We start from the raw sequence: 23,601 nt of genomic DNA, 5'->3' as shown, positions 1-23,601 counted from the left end.
AGAGAGAGAGAGAGAGAGAGAGAGAGAGAGAGAGAGAGAGAGAGAGAGAGAGAGAGAGAGAGAGAGAGAGGGAGAGAGAGAGAGAGAGAGAGAGAGAGAAAAGAGGAACGAAGCTTCACCAGTACACAATAAACTTCGAGCATGCACACCGCTCCTGGCGTTATCACCTCCTGGAACGAGTCTCTCTCTTCTACGTTGCCAGAATTGGAGAAGAGGTCCACACTTCTCAATCCCCCACAAGATTGGCCTCAATTATGTGTTATAAAAGAGTCATTTAGAGCGTCGTGTGTGTGTGTGTGTCTGGGGTATATAGGAGCCGGGACCTGCTCCTCCCTCTTGCTCTGCTTAGCAGGCGTTGTGTTGAGGTTTGAAGCATAAATCCGTTTCTTCTAGAGCAGGGGGTTCTTAACAATTTTTACGACTGGAGATTCCCCAGTGGATTACACAATGTGTGTGTTGACCAGACCACACATTAGAAAGTGAAGGGACGACGACGTTTCGTCGTCCACACAATCGACTTGAGAATGGGTCCAGGACGGACCGAAAGGTCGTCGTCCCTTCACTTTCCAGTGTGTGGTCTGGTTAACATACTTCAGCCACGTTATTGTAACTCATCGCCTGCATACACACTATGTCTCCATGCCTCCTTCACCAGACTGTCAAAATCATCATCCTATTCATCATTACTATTACATACCAGTGTGATTTCAACACATATCAATAGCTCGGTTTTACTTTAAATAATGGATATCTAGAAACAGAACAGCTGCAATTAAATCATAAAGATTTTATCATATTTACTTATAGCAAAACATCAACTCATAAAGTTAACTCAACCTAGCTCCTGTTTAGATAATAGTTTTTGTAACTACGGGCACCATAGTACAAAGATTGACGTATTAAGCAATTAGACAGTAGAATTTTGTACTATTCACAAAACAGAGTCCGAAAAATTAAGCTAAAAAATAGACTTAAATATTCCTAGGCCTAGTATAGCACACAGTTGTAGTATATTAGGCCTCAGATATCGTGTATGAGGCCTACAAAGGTTACGTTAGTTTAGGTTTTCTTTGCAACGTAAATAGAATTTTTTTCCGGTTTGTCTAAGTTCAATTATGCCGATTTTCATTATATAATTGCGTTGTACGTCGGTATATGTACTTTGGTCCTCATCGTTACTATAAGTACTACCAAAACAGGAGGATGGCCTGTAAATAATCGAAGTGATGAGCTCAGTATGGGAAGTGATCATGTGTGAACTGACAACACTGAAGTAAACTATAAACAACCTCCAGGGTAAACTGAGGTCAGCAGAGAAAGAAATATAATCTAAAGTAAAACAAATGTCCGGGTCAGTATAAGGAAAGCAAGCTTCCGGAAGCTGGAACGCTAACACTGACAGTTATCTTATATGTTGTTATCTTCAGGAATATTCAAGAGACAGCGGCCATGTCAGCATTGCAGGAAGTGCTAATGCTAGCAGCAATGATGCAAGACACAGCGAGTACATAATGAAAAGAACGATCTTACCTGGATCTTACCTGGAGAGGGTCTTGGGAGTTCTTCTACACAAAAGACAGAATGGTGACAGCAGTGGTGACACAGAGGGAGGAAACTGAAAAGATAATGTTCTGTAAGGAAGCCACAAAAGAGGCCGCCTTGGAAATAAAGAGTAAACTTTTAACTGTATCAAAAATAAGAGACATATTTTTGTTCAGAAGGTCACGGCGAAGGAAGAGAAAGCCTCCGCAATGGAGGCCCAGAAGAGTCACAAGGGGAGTGAGGACATCAAATGATCCACATCACTCATACTCAGCTCGGCAGCATCTGAGGAGAGTGGTGAACCAACGGCAAGAAGGTTTAACAACTTTAGAGAGAGCCACAACATATAAGTCTAAACCATTCGACCTGCCACCCTTCCAACACTCTCTCTAACATTGCCTCCACTACCCCCCACGATGCCCTATAATAAACCCCTGTCCTTCCATGTCCTGTGTCAAGAATGTAACTCAAACCCAGAAATGAAACCTTACACTCCCTACCCAAATATCTCACAATACACTCCCAACTCACTGTGATATAGCCACTGCATCCTAATACAACTTCTATTATCTGGTCAATCAGTCCCATCTCCTGTCTCCAAGTATCCTCCAGCCCAACATCAGTCCCATATCTAATGCCTCGTTACCCTTCAGCCCCCATCAAACATCTTGCCATGTAATAACTTCTTAAAACCCTCATCACTCAGAGCAACTTCCTATACAATTGAAAGATAAAGGTCCAGAGTGAATCTAAGTGCTAATTCATAGAAAAAAAAACGAGCTTTAAAGTAATGTACACAAACATAGATGAAATTACAAACAAAGCAAGTGAACTTTGGGAACTATCGCACGAGAAAACCTCAGATGTAATGCCACTCATAGAAATGGAATTGTCACATTTAATAATAAATGCAGAGTTCCATCAGGATTTCCAAATAGTGAGGAAAGGGAGGTAACAAATGGGTTACATTGCAGTTACTTTGGGTTGGTCCTGAGGATCAAAGTCCCCACGGACCAGTCTCTAACCTGGCCTCCTGGTTTGTGGACTGGTCAACCAGGCTGTTAGACGCAGCTGTTCGCGGTCTGACATAATCACAACCCAGTTGATCAGGTATCCTTTGGAGGTGTTCATCAACTTCTCTTTTCAACAATGTAGGTTGAAAAGTCTGTTATGCCTCTTATATTTAGAGGGAGAATGTCGACAAATTTTGGGGGTATTGACGTTGGTAGGATTCTCTCAGAATGCCAACCTGCACATTTTCTTTTTCAATGTAGCTATTTTGCACTTTGTGGCTTACCACGCTATTTCATACAATGTTATTTCCGTGTGCAGATTTGGAACCAGTCCCTCTAATATTTTCCAAGTGTTAGTTATTATGTATCTCTCCCGCCTCCGCTCTAGTGAATGCAGATTTAAATAATTTAAGAAGTCCCAATAATATAGATGTTTTATTGAGTGGATTCGGGCTGAAAAAAATCCTTGCACGTTCTCCAGGTCAGCAATTTATCCAACTTTAAACGGGGCTAATATTTCGCAACAATATTCCGCAAAAGAGAACACTAATGTAAATAAGTACCGTCATTGCTATGGCATCTCTTGTTTGGAAGATTCTTGTTATCCAACCTGTCATTTTCCTTCGCAGTTCTGACAGATACTTTATTGTGTTCTTTAGAAGTAAGGCCTCCCGACATCATTATTGCCAAATCTTTTATATTACTTTTTTGTTCATAGAACAAAAAAGTAATATAAATTGATTTATATACTATATAAATACTATAGATTTATATATAAATCACTGCGTGATTTGACTGATACCTGGTTGATACCTGGTTGATGGGGTTCTGGGAGTTCTTCTACTCCCCAAGCCCGGCCCGAGGCCAGGCTTGACTTGTGAGAGTTTGGTCCACTAGGCTGTTGCTTGGAGCGGCCCCCAGGCCCACATACCCACCACAGCCCGGCTGGTCCGGCACTCCTTGGAGGAATAAATATATTTTCCTCTTGAAGATGTCCATGGTTGTTCCGGCAATATTTCTTATGCTCGCTGGGAGGGTGTTGAACAACCGTGGACCTCTGATGTTTATACAGTGTTCTCTGATTGTGCCTATGGCACCTCTGCTCTTCACTGGTTCTATTCTGCATTTTCTTCCATATCGTTCACTCCAGTACGTTGTTATTTTACTGTGTAGATTTGGTACTTGGCCCTCCAGTATCTTCCAGGTGTATATTATTTGATATCTCTCTCGTCTTCTTTCTAGTGCGTACATTTGGAAGGCTTTGAGACGATCCCAGTAATTTAGGTGCTCTATCGCGTCTATGCGTGCCGTATATGTTCTCTGTATTCCCTCTATTTCAGCAATCTCTCCTGCTCTGAAGGGGGAAGTGAGTACTGAGCAGTACTCAAGACGGGACAACACAAGTGACTTGAAGAGTACAACCATTGTGATTGGATCCCTGGATTTGAAAGTTCTCGTAATCCATCCTATTATTTTTCTGGCTGTCGCAATATTTGCTTGGTTATGCTCCCTAAGCGTTAGGTCGTCAGACATCATTATTCCCAAATCCTTTACATGCTGTTTTCCTACTATGGGTACATTTGATTGTGTTTTATACCCTGTATTATGTTTAAGGTCCTCATTTTTATATGTGGTGTCCTCATTTTTATATCTGCGTTATATATGTGGTTTCCGTTTTTTATATTTTCGTTTTCCATAGTACAAAAGGTGAATTAATTCACCTTTGTGTCAACTGTCACCTTCATTAAACATATTATTTTCCGGGGCCCATTGAAAAGAGCTGAGTACATTAGACAACCAACGGTTAGAGAAGCAGGGTCCAAGAGCTAACAGCTCGATGCTACTGCCATAAATAGTAAGTGCACACGTGTCTGTACAAGATTTATCATCCAGCTCAGCTATTTACAGAACGTGACCTTGAATATTTTAGATACTTACCCCCCTAAGATCCCGCCTGACTCGCCTCCCCCCACCACCACCCCCCTCGGCTGTCTGGTAAGGTCAGAGAGCCTCCGGCCAATACCAAAGCCTTTTATCATCTATAGGTTCAGGTGTCCTTCGGTACTTTGTCTCGTAAGCGAGACTCAATATAATGAGTCATGATAATGGTGGACTTAGCTGGTAGCGAGATGAACGTGTGAGTTAAATTGAGGCCAACGGTTGGTCAGGTGATGCGCTAATTAGCGTTCAGGTCGCCGGCTGCAGGTTTATGCATGGTGGGTCGCAGTATGTAACGTATACACCTGCTAATTAACCACCTCGATGGGTCTTCAGGTGTGTGTTGGGGGAGCTCACTTACTCCAGACGGCATGCACACACTTGGCTCACATCACGATGCTTCTCAGGGACGGTCTTCCTCTCCTTTTGCTTGCTCATGTAGCCCACGAAGGTGATCTACGAGCGTGAGGGTGTTTACTATTTGGGTCTTGGACCCCGCCAGTCTAACAAATCTATTTTCTTCTATTATATTTACTACATATTTCTCTCTAACACACGGAAACACACACACACACACACACACACGTGTGTGTGTGTTTCCTGTTTCTACCGCCTAGTTTCATTACCTTGCATTTACTCGGGTTGAACTTTAGTAGCCATTTATCGAACCATTCATTCAGTCTGTCTAGGTCATCTTGTAGCCTCCTACTATCTTCCTCCGTCTTAATCCTCCTCATAATTTTTGCATCATCAGCAATCAATGAGAGAAACGATTCTATACCCTCTGGAAGATCATTCACATATATCAGAAACAGTATAGGTCCAAGGACTGAACCCTGCGGGACTCCACTGGTGACGCCTCACCAATCTGAGACCTCACCCCTCACAGTGACTCGCTGTCTTCTGTTAGACGACTCCTACTGTCTGAAGACTGAAGTTTGAAGACTCCAGACTGTTAGAAGACTGTTAGGTACTCCTTTATCCAATGGAGTACCTTCCCTTTCACTCCTGCTTGCATCTCCAGCTTTTTCACTAGTCTCTTGTGTGGTAATGTGCCAAAGACTTTCTGGCAATCCAAAAATAAGCAGTCAACCCACCCCTCTCTTTCTTCCTTGATTTTTGTTTCCTGGTCGTAGTGAGGCAGGACTAATTAATCCTGTGAGGCAGGACTTGCCATCCCTGAACCCATGTTGATGCTGTGTTACAAAGTTCTTTTGCTCCAGATGTTCCAATAGCTTTTTTCGCACAATCTTCTCCATCAACTTGCATGGTAAGCAAGTTAGGGACACTGACCTGTAGTTCAGTGCCTCCTGTCTATCCCCCTTCTTGTATATCGGGATTACATTAGCAGTCTTCCAAATTTTTGCCAGTTCCCCTGTTACCAGTGATTTGTTACACACAATGGAGAGTGGCAGGCACAGTGCTTCTGCTCCTTCCTTTAGTATCCAAGGGGAGATTCCACCCGGCCTTTGTCACATCCAACTCTAGCAAAAGCTTCCTTACATCCCCACTGGTAAGCTCAAACTCTTCTAGTGGTTCCTGGTTAACTATTCCCTCTCTTATCTCAGGAACTTCCCCTTGCTCTAATGTGAAGATCTACTGGAATTTCTTATTCATTTCCTCGCACACTTCCTTGTAGTTTGTAGTGAATCTATCTGCCCCTATCCACACTTTCATTACCTGTTCCTTTACTGTTATTTTTCTCCTGTTGTTCCTGTGCAACAATTTAAGTTCAGTCTTTGCCTTACTTGCTATGTTATTTTCGTATTGTTCTTCTGCCTCTCTTCTCTAGCTGACATATTTATTCCTGGCACTCTGGTATCTTTCGCTGCTCTCAAGTGTCCTGTTATTTCTCTAGTTTAGAACCACGCCCTATATGAAATTTCTATAGTTATAGAACCACGGCCTTTGCTGCTTAGCTAGCCCACATCTCTGATTGAACCATGGGTTTCTCATCTGCATTTCGTTGTTTTCCTTTTGGACTGGGACAAACTTGTCTGATGCCTCCTTACAATTCTGCTCGATGTAGTTCATCATGTCTTGGGCCGCCTTTCCTCTGAGCTCTGCTTCCCCTGTTATGTCTGTTAGGAATTTTCTTATCTCCTCATAGTTTCCCTTTCGGAATTCCAGCCTTTTGTTTTCAGTTCCCCTCCTCGAGTTCTTTAACCCTTCTTCATCCAGATACTCAAACGTCAGTACACTGTGGTCGCTCATTCCTACTGGGGCCTCGAAACCGATTTCCCTTATGTCGGAGTCGTTCAGAGTGAAGACTAGATCGAGTCTCGCTGGTTCATTGTTTCCTCTCATTCTTGTGGGTTCCCTGACATGCTGGCCTAAAAAAAATTTTGTTGCCACCTCCAATAGTTTAGCTCTCTATGTATCCTCACCTCCATGCAGTTCCTTATTCTCCCAGTCTATCCTTCCGTGATTGAAGTCCACTATGGTAGGCAGATGGGATATATTTCTTTAGGCAGCAGAGGCTGTCTTCTCAATTATAGTGTTAACTGCCATGTTGTTGCTGTCATACTTTTGCCTGGGTCTTCTGTCGTTTGATGGAGGGTTATATATCACTGCTACTACTACTCTTGGTCCTCCCATTGCCATTGTGCCTGTTATATAGTCTCTGAATTCTTCGCAGCCCGGGATAACCATCTCCTTGAAACTCCATTCCTTTCTCATTAGTAGGGCCACTCTGCTTCCTCCCCTTCCTTCCCTTTCTTTCCTTAATACAGTGTAGTCCTGGGGAAACACCGCATTCGTAATGATTCCTGGGAGTTTTGTTTCTGTGAGTCCGATTACATCTGGGGTTACTTCTTGTGCTCTTTCCCTTATTTCACTTGCCTTCCTTGTAATCCCACCCATGCTGTGTGTGTGCGTGTGTGTGTGTGTGTGTGTGTGTGTGTGTGTGTGTATTCACCTAGTTGTGCTTGCGAGGGTTGAGCTCTGCTCTTTCGACCCGTCTCTCAACTGTCAATCAATCAACTGTTACTAACTACTATTTTTCCACACACACACACACACATACACAGGAAGCAAGCCTTAGCAGCTGTCTAACTCCCAGGTACCTATTTACTCGTACTCCCAGGTACTAGGTAACAGGAGCATGAGGGTGAAGGAATCTCTGTCCATCAGTTTTCGCCGGCTGTGGGGATCGAACCCCGGTCTCTATATTCACGAGTATAGAGCGCTGTCTACTCAGCCACCAGCCCCCCTGTGTGTGTGTATGTGTACTCACCTAGTTGTACTCACCTAGTTGTGTCTGCGGGGGTTGAGCTCTGGTTCTTTGGTCCCGCCTCTCAACCGTCAATCAATAACAAATCCACAAGGGCCGTGACGAGGATTCGAACCTGCGTCCGAGAGCATCCCAGACGCTGCCTTAATCGACTGAGCTACGACATGGTCGTGTGTGTGTGTGTGTAGCGCTCTTCTTGCGTCGAGCCTCCCCCCTCTCCCATGTGCGGGTCAATGACAGGGCTGGTGCAGCACATACTGTAATTAGGAATAATGCCTTTCAACGCAGAAATGAAGAGAAAGTATGTATTGAGAACTATGCCTATTCAACGCAAGCAGAGTTAACCGCCATTGTTATGACGTTAAGATTCCTTGAACTATACACTAATTGCGCAGTGATTTGCACTGACTCAAAAACAGCGTTACAAAACCTAAGTAAAAATCGAGCAGAAAATCTTGCGATAGTCGCTGAAATTAAAAGAGTTGAGAGGGTACTAATCAACCAGGGAAGAATCGTCAAGTTTCTGTGGATCTCCTCCCATGTTGGAATATGTGGGAATGAACGAGCATATGTTGGCTGTTGAGGGCGCTGAAGGAGACCATATTGAATACTTCATACCCAAGACTCTGCTACAAATTAGAGGTATTGTCAGGCAACATCACCGTGACAAGGTAACTGAGGAAAGAAGGATAGAAGCACAAACCAGTGAATTTGTACGGTGGTACAACATGGTTGCAGCTGGCAATCCCAGTCATTATGAACGAAGAGGAGGTGGCCGCGGGAGAGAATAAAAAATAGCGAGAATTCGTCTTGGATACAAATATCCACGGCGATTCGGAATGGAAACAACAGCTGAGCAGCAGAGTTGCAGAATCTGTGATGAGAGTGACGGACACCGCCTTGACCACTACCTGAGAGAATGTGAACACCTGAGAGACATTAGAAATATGTGTAGAATAATAAACCCCACATTGTTTGAGTTAGGAAAACACTATTTGTTAAATATTGATACTGTTCTTAAAAAAAATTCCCCATTTTGCCCTCGCAAGATAACGTAAGATTTTAAGTGTTGACAGATGTAAATCTTATTTGAGGAGCTGTTCACTTGAGACAGATAAGCAAGTCCCAGCTGCGTCTGGGTACAAGTGGCATGATGAACACGCCAGCGGGTTTTCTTCCTATTGGGGAGTGTTGTACACGCTGCTATGGCGGTATATCCACTCACAGGATGAGTGGCGCTGCTCAATAAACTCGCCCCTCGGGGCAAAATTACAAAAAATGTAGATATATTCATTGCCAATGTTGTTCAGGACGTCGCGGGTCGAAAACGAATGACAGCTACCAACAGGTGTTGACCCTACACTATACAGGTGTTGTGCCTAAACCCTGCGGGTGTTGTCTCTATAGATCCTCCAGTTATTGTCCTTCGATTATACAGGTGTTGTTCTTCGATCATACAAGTGTTGTCCCCTAAATTATATTAGTGTTGTTTCTAGATCCTTCAGGTGTTGATAGATCCTTCAGGTGTTGGCCCAAAATACATCGTGTTCTGTCCCTGGCTCATACAGATGTTGACCTCCTAGATCATTAAAATATTTTCCCCAGATCGTGCAGGTATTGTCCCATCAGGATCATTCAGGTGGTGGTCCAAACTCATACTTTTGTTGCTGTCCCTAAATACTTCCGTGTCTGTCCCAAGATCATACAAGTATTATCTCTAGATCCTTCATATATTGTCACTAGATCGTACAGATGTTGTCCCTAAGTTGTTCAGGTGGGTTTAACAACTGCTCTCAATAATGGACACTTGGGTACCCAACTTATGAGGGAGATATGAGGGGGTTGTATGATACCAATAACTACCACAGTAACCACATAACCAATTACAGTAGTCATACCCATTACGTTGGGCACGGGTTCCGCGCTCAAACTACCTCATTACAACGCATTGACATTGCCACTGAGTTGTTGGTGCGCACGCTCACACACATGCCAATGTGCGCATACAGACACTATGCGCTGCTGCCTTATGCATGTGCATGCGCGCTTGAAGGTGTACGTAAGATATAAATACACACGGTCATATGATCATGCACGTGTCAGCAGACACGTGGACCACTAATAAGGACGGGAATCAACACCTCCAAAACACACGGACACAAGACCATTGAGATAATCATATACGTGTGTTTACCAGACGGTCGAGCGGTCGATAAGTTGAGCTGAGGCGAGGCTGAGGGAGCTGGATCACGCTACTATAGCAAGGAGACAAGACTGAGGGGGGAAAGGCTTGTTGTACTTAAGACTCGCGGACTAAACACTATAAACATGGACACCGGCAGGACGAGACCATTCTGGTGTGTGTGGGGTTTAGAAGGTCAGATGAGCTGGTGTAGGGAGGCGCTTCTGTAGTGTTGTGTGAAGGTTGACTAGAGCTACGAGGGGGAGGCAGTTGAGGCGGAGTCTACACATAGTTTAGAGGGTATAGGAAGGTAAGAAACATGGAGGGTGGGGGAAATATTGGAGAATATGACTAGAGTCAGATAGGCAGGGGGCCATGAGTTGATGCTCGCTCTGCAAGCACAAATAGGTGACTATACACACACACACACACACACACACACACACACACACACACACACTACCCTAACCTGCATACCATGCAAGTTGATGGAGAAGATTGTGCGAAGAAAGCTAGTGGAACATCTGGAGCGAAAGAACTTTGTAACACAGCATCAACATGGATTCAGGGATGGCAGGTCCTGCCTCACAGGGTTACTTGAATTCTACGACCAGGCAACAAAAATAAGGCAAGAAAGAGAAGGGTGGGCAGACTGCATATTTTTGGATTGTCAGAAAGCCTTTGACACAGTGCCACACAAGAGGCTAGTGAAAAAACTGGAGATGCAGGCTGGAGTGAAAGGGAAGGTACTCCGTTGGATACAGGAGTACCTAAGTAACAGGAGACAACGAGTCAGTGTGAGGGGTGAGGTCTCAGATTGGCGAGACGTTACGAGTGGAGTACCGCAGGGGTCAGTCCTTGGACCTATACTGTTTCTGATATATGTAAATGATCTTCCAGAGGGTATAGAATCGTTTCTCTCAACGTTTGCCGATGATGCAAAAATTATGAGGAGGATTGAAACTGAGGACGATAGTAGGAGGCTACAAGATGACCTAGACAGACTGAGTGAATGGTCCAACAAATGGCTGTTGAAGTTCAACCCGAGTAAATGCAAAGTAATGAAACTAGGTGGTGGAAATAGGAGGCCAAACACAGGATACAGAATAGGAGATGAAGTACTTAATGAAACGAACAGAGAGAAAGATCTAGGAGTTGATATCACACCAAACCTGTCTCCTGAAGCCCACATAAAAAGAATAACGTCTGCGGCATATGCGAGGCTGGCTAACATCAGAACAGCGTTCAGGAACCTGTGTAAGGAATCATTCAGAATCTTGTACACCACATATGTAAGACCAATCCTGGAGTATGCGGCCCCAGCATGGAGCCCGTACCTTGTCAAGCACAAGACGAAGCTGGAAAAAGTCCAAAGGTATGCCACTAGACTAGTCCCAGAACTAAGAGGCATGAGTTACGAGGAAAGGCTGCGGGAAATGCACCTTACGACACTGGAAGACAGAAGAGTAAGGGGAGACATGATCACAACCTACAAAATCCTCAGAGGAATCGACCGGGTAAACAAGGATAAACTATTCAACACTGGTGGGACGAGAACAAGGGGACACAGGTGGAAACTGAGTACTCACATGAGCCACAGAGACGTTAGAAAGAACTTTTTCAGTGTCAGAGTAGTTAGTAAATGGAATGCATTAGGAAGTGATGTGGTGGAGGCTGACTCCATACACAGTTTCAAATGTAGATATGACAGAGCCCAGTAGGCTCAGGAATCTGTACACCAGTTGATTGACAGTTGAGAGTCGGGACCAAAGAGCCAAAGCTCAACCCCCGCAAGCACAATTAGGTGAGTACAATTAGGTGAGTACACACACACACACACACACACACACACACACACACACACACACACACACACACACACACACACACACACACACACACACACACTCACTGGCTGATCTAGGTCCCTCTGATCACTATGCTGGCCGTGGTTTACCTATGACAGTCATCAATAATTCTTATGGCCACTCTCTCAGGATCGACGCCAAGGCTCTGGTGATAACGTGGTCGGGAAGACTATTGCTTTCACTCCCCCTCAGGCTCACTTATCCATAATAAAACTGATTACACAGTTTTGGAAGAAAAAAAAGCTTCAAATTCACTTTTGAAAGTTCCAGCCTTTCTTCCGGAGATATGTATTATATTTTCCAATAGAAGGTTGAAAAGTCAAGGGCCTCAAAAATTCATAGTGTTCTCAGACAGTAATTTGGACTACTTTGCTCTTGGCTGGATATGAAGCTCACTCCTGAAGGAAGTTCTTATTTGATTGAAAAGATTTAGTCGAGTAACTTCCACGAGCTTTACCGTGGTAAAGGATCTCTGTGTAACTGCTATTTGGGTTACATCGCCTGTTGTGAAAGAGAAGGCGAGTACAGATCATAATACCAAGTGATTTTGCACACGAGATGTAAGTAATAGGATCAGGCCTGCATCCCTTTTCTTAAAGTTCTCATAATTCATCCGATCATTTTCCCCAACTGATAGAATATGTTTGGTGTGGTGTTTGGCTGTTTCTGCTATGAAACACAATTTTCATTCATATACAGATACTCTTTGGGGTCTGATTGCCACAAAATTTCACATATATATATATAAATATATATATATATATATATATATATATATATATATATATATATATATATATATATATATATATATATATATATATATATATATATATATATATATATATATATATATATATATATACATATGTCGTACCTAGTAGCCAGAACGCACTTCTCGGCCTACAATGCAAGGCCCGATTTGCCTAATAAGCCAAGTTTTCCTGAATTAATATATTTTCTCTAATTTTTTTCTTATGAAATGATAAAGCTACCCATTTCATTAGGTATGATATCAATTTTTTTTTATTTGAGTTAAAATTGACGTAGATATATGACCGAACCTAACCAACTCTACCTAACCTAACCTAACCTATCTTTATAGGTTAGGTTATGTTAGGTAGCCGAAAAAGTTAGGTTAGGTTAGGTTAGGTAGATTAGGTCGTCGAAAAACAATTAATTCATGAAAACTTGGCTTATTAGGCAAATCGGGCCTTGCATAGTAGGCTGAGAAGTGCGTTCTGGCTACTAGGTACGACATATATATATATATATATATATATATATATATATATATATATATATATATATATATATATATATATATATATATATATATATATGTCGTACCTAGTAGCCAGAACTCACTTCTCAGCCTACTATTCAAGGCCCGATTTGCCTAATAAGCCAAGTTTTCCTGAATTAATATATTTACTATAATTTTTTTCTTATGAAATGATAAAGCAACCCTTTTCTCTATGTATGAGGTCAGTTTTTTTTTATTGGAGTTAACATTAACGTAGATATATGACCGAACCTAACCAACCCTACCTAACCTAACCTAACCTATATTTATAGGTAAGGTTAGGTTAGGTAGCCAAAAAAAGCTAGGTTAGGTTAGGTTAGGTAGGTTAGGTAGACGAAAAAACATTAATTCATGAAAACTTGGCTTATTAGGCAAATCGGGCCTTGAATAGTAGGCTGAGAAGTGCGTTCTGGCTATTAGGTACGACATATATATATATATATATATATATTAGTATATTTTGGTAGCAGTCTTTCCTGTAGACATATATTATTAAATATGACCGAAAAAGTAAGATTAATAATTCTAACACGAATTTTCTCAATCTTTCGTACATTTCTTTTCACTGCTGGTGGTAATTCAAAAATCAATTCTCCAAAATTCATTTTTATTTCTAGTCTGACGCGACACTTGAGCGCGTTTCGTAAAACTTATTACATTTTCAAAGACTTTAGTTTATACACAACTGAATAGAACCTACACATCTCCGATTTGTTTATATCTACATTTGAGTGAGGTGGATGGGGGTGAGGTGTTTTTTTTATAAGGTATTAATTTCATCAACACAAGACAGAACACGAAACAATGGGTATTGAATAGAAGTGATTGTAGAAAGCCTATTGGTCCATATTTCTTGATGTTTCTATATTGGAGCGGAGTCTTGAGGTGGGTAGAATATAGTTGTGCATTAATTGGCTGTTGATTGCTGGTGTTGACTTCTTGATGTATAGTGCTTCGCAAACGTCAAGCCGCCTGCTATCGCTGTATCTATCGATGATTTCTGTGTTGTTTACTTCTCTGGTTCGCCAGAGAAATCCTAGTACGAAACGCGCTCAAGTGTCGCGTCAGACTAGAAATAAAAATGAATTTTGGAGAATTGATTTTTGAATTACCACCAGCAGTGAAAAGAAATGTACGAAAGATTGAGAAAATTCGTGTTAGAATTATTAATCTTACTTTTTCGGTCATATTTAATAATATATATATATATATATATAACCCCTATATATAAAAAAAAAATATATATAAATATATATATATATATATATATATATATATATATATATATATATATATATATATATATATATATATATATATACATATATATCACTACTTTGCATATAACTCCTTTAACCTCTTTGTATATTTCCTTTATTCCTGCGTGTGCTGAGTAGTTGAGAAAAGCAGCATCCTTCAGCTCTAAACTCATGCTGACGTAGGTGGTATGGTTCGTTTTTCGTTATTTTTTCACAAAACTAGAAATATATATTTGATATGTCACCAGTATCTCAGGGTTTTCTTCCTGGCCAAAACACCAAGCTCCGGTGCTCGTCATATTTTGCATCTACATAGAAATATGGAGTTCCAAGAGTCAGGCCACATGGACGTGTGTGTGTGTGTGTGTGTGTGTGTGTGTGTGTGTGTGTGTGTGTGTGTGTGTGTGTGTGTGTGTGTGTGTGTGTGTGTGTGTGTGTGTGTGTGTGTGTGTGTGTTTACTAGTTGTGTTTTTACGGGGGTTGAGCTTTGCTCTTTCGGCCCGCCTCTCAACTGTCAATCAACTGTTTACTAACTACTTTTTTTTTTTTTTTTTTTTTCTTCCCACACCACACACACACACGCACACACCCCAGGAAGCAGCCCGTGATAGCTGACTAACTCCCAGGTACCTATTTACTGCTAGGTAACAGGGGCATTCAGGGTGAAAGAAACTTTGCCCATTTGTTTCTGCCTCGTGCGGGAATCGAACCCGCGCCACAGAATTACGAATCCTGCGCGCTATCCACCAGGCTACGAGGCCCCCCAGCGATGTGTGCGTGTGCGTGTGTGCGTGTGTGTGTGTGCGCGCGCGTGCGTGTGTGTGTGTGTGTGTGTGTGTGTGTGTGTGTGTGTGTGTGTGTGTGTGTGTGTGTGTGTGTGTGTGTGTGTTGAGTGCGGGGGTGTTTGTGTATAGGGGGAGGGGTAGGGGGGTGTCTTGGGGCAGTGTAAGGCGTGGGAACGTGAGGGGTGAGGGTGGGTGAGTGAGGGTGAGCGGTCACCAGTGTGTGCGTGCGTGCATGTGTGTGTGTGTGTGTTTACACTGGCGTGTTATGGTGAGGAGGAGGAGGGGGGGTAGGTCTAGTCAGTGGCGGTGTAATGTAACACACAGGTGTGAGAAGCTAGTACCAAGCTGAGGCTCTTGAGCTACTTTTTCGTATTTTAATTAACTTATGTTCAAAGCTAATTACTATATAAAAAACACTGTACACCTTGTATGACTGACTTTGAGAGGCACTCACCTCCGAGTAAGCATCCCACAGCACAATTAGGTGATTTATGAAGCGATGTCCAATATTGTTGTTGACGTCCCCGCCAGAGGTCCTCCCACGTGGTGGTCCAAACTCTTCCCTTCGCAGGCCTCTGGTGCCACCGTCTTGCCACAATCTCGTTCTTTTTCAATTTTTTTCTTATCAAACGTTATAAGAATTCACTATGTTGCGTTATCACTGCGTTGCTGTACCTTTCATATGACCAAAAACTATGTTTTGGGCTCACTGGTACGTAAATATCCCGAGAATATTGAAGTAATTCGCGGACCGCACGTCCTACACTTGTTCACTGACCGCCGTCCTACTGCCTACTACTACTACTACTACTACTACTACTGTGTGTGTGTGTGTGTATGTGTGTGTGTGTGTGTGTATACATGTTGTGGGGGGTTCAAAGTTTGCGGTGTGTTCCTTGTAAAATTCCATATTTGGTTTGAAATGTAAATAGCATTAATTAAAAATAATTGTCAGCATCAACGACCTTCGTGTTGTATATCATGCTGCTAAATATACATTCATCTTGGTCTCTCGGGATTTTCCTGTTTCTTTGTCGGCCTCTAGTCATCTAAATATGACCAATACTGGAGCAGTTTTTTTTATGTAATGTTTTTTTTTTGGCATATGTGAAAAGATATTTTCGATTTATTCCTCTCTCTCTCTCTCTCTCTCTCTCTCTCTCTCTCTCTCTCTCTCTCTCTCTCTCTCTCTCTCTCTCAGCGAACCTAATCTGTTTTTCCTTCACTTCCCTTCCACAGCACCAACACATTAACCACCCTCCGTCCCTGGCTCCCTTCACTGTAGTCCTCTCTCCCTCCCTCACTGCCTCTCCTCTCTCCCTCACTGCCTCTCCTCTCTCCCAACAGCCGAGGCAGCGGTATGGTAGTTACGAGGAGGTGTGCGAGCGGTCCACGGGTCGGGTGAGGCTGTGCAACTGGGTGCGCTTCCTGGCCTACTCCCTCCACTTCACTCCTCATGTCAACATGGTCGCCTCCCGAGTCAGGGGTGAGTCTCTATGTGGGGAGGGTCTGGGGGGTGACTGAGTAGGTGAGTCACTATGTGAGGGTCTGGGGGGGTGACTGAGTAGGTGAGTCACTATGTGAGGAGGGTCTGGGGGGGTGACTGAGTAGGTGAGTCACTATGTGAGGGTCTGGGGGGGGGGGTGACTGAGTAGCTGAGTCACTATGTGAGGAGGGTCTGGGGGGTGACTGAGTAGGTTAGTCACTATGTGAGGGTCTGGGGGGGGGGTGACTGAGTAGGTGAGTCACTATGTGAGGGTCTGGGGGGGTGACTGAGTAGGTGAGTCACTATGTGAGGGTCTGGGGGGGTGACTGAGTAGGTGAGTCTCTATGTGGGGAGGGTCTGGGGGGGGTGACTGAGTAGCTGAGTCACTATGTGAGGGTCTGGGGGGTGACTGAGTAGGTGAGTCACTATGTGAGGGTCTGGGGGGGGTGACTGAGTAGCTGAGTCACTATGTGAGGGTCTGGGGGGGGGGTGACTGAGTAGGTGAGTCACTATGTGGGGAAGGTCGGGGGGGGGTGACTGAGTAGGTGAGTCACTATGTGAGGGTCTGGGGGGGGTGACTGAGTAGGTGAGTCACTATGTGAGGGTCTGGGGGGGGTGACTGAGTAGCTGAGTCACTATGTGAGGGTCTGGGGGGGGTGACTGAGTAGGTGAGTCACTATGTGGGGAAGGTCGGGGGGGGGGTGACTGAGTAGGTGAGTCACTATGTGAGGGTCTGGGGGGGGGGTGACTGAGTAGGTGAGTCACTATGTGAGGGTCTGGGGGGAGTGACTGAGTAGCTGAGTCACTATGTGAGGGTCTGGGGAGGGGGTGACTGAGTAGGTGAGTCACTATGTGGGGAAGGTCGGGGGGGGGGGGGGGTGACTGAGTAGGTGAGTCACTATGTGAGGGTCTGGGGGGGGTGACTGAGTAGGTGAGTCACTATGTGAGGGTCTGGGGGTGGTGACTGAGTAGGTGAGTCTCTATGTGGGGAGGGTCTGGGGGGGTGACTGAGTAGGTGAGTCTCTATGTGAGGGTCTGGGGGGGGTGACTGAGTAGGTGAGTCACTATGTGAGGGTCTGGGGGGGTGACTGAGTAGGTGAGTCTCTATGTGGGGAGGGTCTGGGGGGGGGTGACTGAGTAGGTGAGTCTCTATGTGGGGAGGGTCTGGGGGGGGTGACTGAGTAGGTGAGTCACTATGTGGGGAGGGTCGGGGGGGGGGTGACTGAGTAGGTGAGTCACTATGTGGGGAGGGTCGGGGGGGGGTGACTGAGTAGGTGAGTCACTATGTGGGGAAGGTCGGGGGGGGGGGTGACTGAGTAGGTGAGTCACTATGTGAGGGTCTGGGGGGGGTGACTGAGTAGGTGAGTCGTGGGGAGGGTCTAGGGGGGGGGTGACTGAGTAGGTGAGTCTCTATGTGGGGAGGGTCTGGGGGGGGGGTGACTGAGTAGGTGAGTCTCTATGTGAGGGTCTGGGGGGGGTGACTGAGTAGGTGAGTCACTATGTGAGGGTCTGGGGGGGGTGACTGAGTAGGTGAGTCTCTATGTGAGGGTCTGGGGGGGGTGACTGAGTAGGTGAGTCACTATGTGGGGAGGGTCGGGGGGGGGGGTGACTGAGTGGGTGAGTCACTATGTGGGGAGGGTCTGGGGGTGTGACTTTGTAGGTGAGTCACAATGCCAGCCCGTCCTCCAAACAAAGATCCAAAAGTGATTCCATGCACCCGCCAAACCCCCTGTTTATGAATGAAAAGCGGTTTACACACGACTCACAACTGCTGACGTTCGAACATATCCGGAACAAGTGCTTCACTGACGAATTTTGTTCGAATCACAACGCTATAAATGCTTCACCCACGTAATACAAATACAAATAATCGCCAACAGAACCTAAACACCTAACCTAACCTATGCCTATATATGCACAATATGCTAATATATTATAATATTAATTTATACTTGAGAAAATTCCCGTTTTGAATGAACAGCAAGTTAAAATTTATGAATGCGTCTGTGGGGTTGACCGCTGGATGTAATGGACTTGAGTCGAGGACGGGTTGTGTGTAAACCGTTTTTCATTCATAAACAGGGGGTTTGGCGGGTGCATGGAATGGACTTTGGGTCTTTAGCCATCGGTTGTTTAAAGCAATGACTCTTGTCCTTCTTCTCTATCATACCTAGTTTTAAAGCTGTGGATAGTGCTTGCTTCCTTTAGTTCATTCCATTCCCCACTACTCTCACGCTAAAAGAAAACCTAACACCTTTATGTCTCAACTGAGTTTCCAGCTTTCACCCATGTCCCGTGTTCTGTTGGTATCCGTGTGAACATTTCGCCTATTTTCACTCTGTCAATCCCCTAAAGTATTTTGTATGCTGTTATCATATCTCCCTCCTTTTTTTCTAACGTCGTCAGGTCCAGTTCCTTCAGTCGCTCTTCATATTCCATCCCCTGCAACTCCGGGATGAGCCTCGTCGCAAATTTTTTAACCTTTTCAAGTTTCCTAATGTGTTTCTTTAGGTGGGATCTCCATGATGGTGCTGCCTACTCTAAGTCTGGTCTCACGTAGGCAGTGAAGCGCTCTGAATGCCTCTTTACTTAGGTTTATGAATGACGTTCTAACTTTTGCTAGCGTAGAGTACGCTGCTGTCCTTATCATTATATGTGCGCCAGGAGTTAGATTAGGTGTTATGTCCACTCCCAGGTCCCCTTCTCGAATCGTCACAGGAAGTTAGTTTCCTTTCATTGTATACTGATCTTTTGGTCTCCTGTCACCTAAGCCCATTTCCGTAACTTTACCCTTGTTTTACACTGTGTGTGTGTGTGTGTGTGTGTGTGTGTGTGTGTGTGTGTGTGTGTGTGTGTGTGTGTGTGTGTGTGTGTGTGTGTGTGTGTGTGTGTGTGTGTGTATTCACCTAGTTCTCACCTAGTTGTGCTTGCTGGGGTTGAGCTCTGGCACTTTCGTCCCGCCTCTCAACTGTCAATCAACTGATGTACAGGTTCCTGAGCCTATTGGGCTCTATCATATCAACACTTAAAGGTGTGTATGGAGTCAGCCTCCACCACATCACTTCCTAATGCATTCCATTTGTCAACTACTCAGACACCAAAAAAGTTCTTTCTAATATCTCTATGGCTTATTTCGGCACTCAATTTCCACCTGTGTTCCCTAATGCGTGTGCCCCTTGTGTTAAATACTCTGTCTCTATCTACCCTATCAATTCTCTTGAGAATCTTATATGTGGTGATCATGACCCCCCCTAACTCTTCTGTCTTCCAGTGTCGTGAGGTATAATTCCCGTAGTCTCTCCTCGTAGCTCATACCCCTCAGTGCGGCTACTAGTCTGGTGGCAAAACTTTGAACTTTTTCCAGTTTAGTCTTATGCTTGACTATATATGGAGTCCATGCTGTAGCTGCATACACCAGGATTAGTCTGACATATGTGGTATACAAAGTTCTGAATGATTCCTTACACAAGTTTCTAAAGGCCGTTCTTATGTTGGCCAACCTGGCATATGCCGCTGATGTTATCCTCTTGATATGGGCTTCACCTTTCTGGCGTGATATCAACCCCCAAGTGTCTCTCCCTCTCCCTCTCCCTCTCTCTCTCTCTCTCTCTCTCTCTCTCTCTCTCTCTCTCTCTCTCTCTCTCTCTCTCTCTCTCTCTCTCTCTCTCTCTCTCTCTCTCTCGCTCTCTCTCCCTCTCTCTCCCTCCCTCTCTCTCTCTCTCTCTCTCTCTCTCTCTCTCTCTCTCTCTCTCTCTCTCTCTCTCTCTCTCTCTCTCTCTCTCTCTCTCTCTCTCTCTCTCTCTCTCCCTCTCTCTCCCTCTCTCTCTCTCTCTCTCTCCCTCTCTCTCTCTCTCTCTCTCTCTCTCCCTCTCTCTCTCTCTCTCTCTCTCTCCCTCCCTCTCTCTCTCTCTCTCTCTCTCTCTCTCTCTCTCTCTCTCTCTCTCTGTCTCTCTCTCTCTCTCTCTCTCTCTCCCTCTCTCTCCCTCTCTCTCCCTCTCTCTCCCTCTCTCTCTCTCTCTCTCTCCTATCTACTTTTGGTCCCGTTCTTGCACTGGTTTTACAGCTCCCACTCCACGTATTTCAAGACTGTGTCTAGTTTCAAACCAACGCAGCTGTTCAAGATGCCTTATGTTTTTCATGGATATTGGCTTGAAAATGGGGCTGCACACTTTAGGCTTGGTTTCATGAATTCGGTGAATAGTGATTAGTATGTCCAATTACTTAGATTCCTAAATGCTGTTGTAATGATTGCCGGTGTTGAGTATGCTGCTGAAGCTACCGTATTAACATGAATACCTACACATGTAGACATTGTGGTGTATTTTCCTCTTGGTGGTAATTTTCTCTAGGTATTCCAAGGAAGTAATTCCTGAATCGTCCTGCTGGTCTCCTTTCACCTGTTCCATTTTCATTACCTCACATTTGCTGGTGTTGAAGATTAGTAGCCATATCTTGCATAACTCTGCAACGTGTCCAAGTCATCTTGGAGTATTTTACCATCCTCATGTGTCTCAACTGTTCTCACTGATTTTAGATCGTCGGTATGAACCGGCTTCAGGGAGCCGGTCGGCTGAGCGGACAGCACGCTGGACTTGTGATCCTGTGGTCCTGGGTTCGATCCCAGACGCCGGCGAGAAACAATTGGCAGAGTTTCTTTCACCCTATGCCCCTGTTACCTTAGCAGTAAAATAGGTACCTGGGTGTTAGTCAGCTGTCACGGGCTGCTTCCTGGGGGTGGAGGCCTGGTCGAGGACCGGGCCGCGGGGACACTAATAAAGCCCCGAAGTCATCTCAAGATAACCTCAAGATATGAATGTCGACATGTGGACTCTATACCCACAGAGGTCATTAGCATAAATAAGAAATGTAGCATGTGTGGGCCTCAGCAATAATCTTCGAGGGACTCCGCTTGTTACCCTACGCTAATTCATCGTCTCTTCCGACACTGTGAGTGTCTGTTAAGACAGGAGTCAAGTCCCATCCAGTTACTTCTGCATCTCAAGTTTATGTAGTTAGTAGTCTCTCGTACGCAACTGTGTAAACACAAAGTTATTCGTTGTTGTGTCATATTGTTTATCAGAGAGCTCGAGTAAGTCGTGTGGTCTCATGTTTCCCAAGATCATGACCTGGTAGTTCTTCAGGGACAAGTTTTCCCACCAGGCGCGCGTCAAGCACGAGTCGCTTGCCCCCGGGTCACGTAATGGTGGGAGGCAGCGGTCGGTCGGTCCCTCACGCGCGCGGCCACACGTCGCAAGTGTGCAAGGCACGGTGGATAACGAACGGCAGCAAGCGCAAATTGCACGGGTAGGGGGCGGAAGTGCGCGTGTCGGAGTGGGAGGCGACGGAAGTCTGGTAGTGTGGTGGGCGGAGCGCCGCGCCGGGACGTGGCGCGGCGTCAACGCGTGTCAGGGTCACGGACTCGGGGGTGGGGCGCGAGACAGCACGCGCTCGGGGGGGTCGCGGCGCCTATAGGGTGGAGGAGGAGTCAATATCGGGAAGGGAAGACGAGCGGAGGAAGGGGCTGGGGAGGGTGGAGGGGGGGGGGGGATGAGGAAGGGGGTGGGATGTTTGTAGAAGGGATGGAAGGGGCTGTAATCTTGACTGTACACTGTAATTTTGATTGTATACTATTTTTAAATTTATTTTATTTGTATCTTTATTATTATCATTAATTGTTTATTACTTTTAATTTGTTTATTATTACTAGTAATATGGCTAATAATATCAATATTATATAATACTATAATACTGACCTTCATTACAGGAACACCTTAACATTTCAGCACATTGACTGGAAACTTAAAATATTAAAGCATGATTAAAATGTTTAATGTGATTGTAAGTTTTGTAGACCAATGTAATTACCGGTTTGATTTGGACAAGAACTTCATCTTTGAAATGTGATTCGATTACCATTTTTTAAATCTCGAAATTATTCAACTCTAAGGTCGTGTATATTTGTAATGACTCCATTATAAAAATGCTAGTTGTATATGTATCTGAATATATAAATGGATATGTCTGTTTGTCTGTCTGCCTGCCTGCCTGTCCGAGGCTGGAGGCCAGACACTTAAGGACTAAAATTTTCCCAGTAACTGTTGTTGGGTACGTACCCACCATGGACGGGTTGTTGTTAAAGATTCGCTACCTGGAACAAAAAGTTCCAAGTAGCACGGGCTATGGTGAGCCCGTAGTGCCTTTTGGTGATAATGGTCAAATAAAATCGTGTCACGCATCGCTATGCCAAACTTAACCAGGCTTGAAATCTCGGAATACTATTGACTCGAATTTTTCCATTCATACCTAAATCATCATGTACTCATCATGCAAAATAATATAAAAAACTATTTTATCTATCGTATTTTCGCTTTAATAAGCAAATCGATATGTAGGCTAACAGCTCTTCCATGCTGTTTCTCTAGGAACGTCTATGGAATTCCTAATGAACCCGAAGAGAGAGAGAGAGGCAGACAGACAGACAGACAGACATACAGACAGACAGACAGACAGACAGACAGACAGACAGACAGACAGACAGACAGACAGACAGACAGACAGAGAAAAGTCTTCACATGACGCGATGTAAGGAAAAGTAAGGTAATTTTGAGAATAGCACTTGGAAAGGATATGGGAGTAAGGGTTTAGGATATGACGAAGGAAAGGAATAGTGCCCAACTACTTAGACGGTTGAGGATTGAACGCCGACCTGCAAGAAGAAAGACTGTCGCTCTACCGTCAACAAGTCCAAGTGGTTGGGTGGGGGGGGTGAGCTGATGTAGGCTACAGCGCTTGCTTCACGTTTCTCTAGGAACACTAGTAACATTCCTCATAAACACTAGTCTTAGTTAAACATATGAACGGGGGAGAGCAAGAGAGAGAGATGCAGGGGGAAGGGGAGAGATAATGGGATATGGATGGAAAACAGAGGGAGAGAATGAGACGGGGAATGGAGCGAAGAGAGAAGTAGAGAAATGAGATTGAATTCATGTA

At 44.5% G+C, this 23,601-nt stretch overlaps 1 protein-coding gene across 2 annotated transcripts in view; it reads left to right on the top strand.

The window, feature by feature from the left end:
• The window catches only part of LOC123760537 (uncharacterized), a 63,728-nt gene that overhangs the window by 27,912 nt on the left and 12,215 nt on the right, over positions 1 to 23,601 (top strand). For both annotated transcript variants that reach the window (XM_069338348.1, XM_069338349.1), the window contains exon 3: positions 16,473 to 16,611. In XM_069338348.1, coding sequence (XP_069194449.1) covers positions 16,473 to 16,611 — 139 coding nt within the window. The remainder of the gene's footprint in view (positions 1 to 16,472; positions 16,612 to 23,601) is intronic.

This window comes from Procambarus clarkii, chromosome 39 (genome assembly GCF_040958095.1).
Source record: "Procambarus clarkii isolate CNS0578487 chromosome 39, FALCON_Pclarkii_2.0, whole genome shotgun sequence".
Lineage (NCBI taxonomy): Eukaryota > Metazoa > Arthropoda > Malacostraca > Decapoda > Cambaridae > Procambarus > Procambarus clarkii.
Note: the sequence above shows the minus strand (reverse complement) of the source record. Positions and strands in the feature narration are given on the sequence as shown.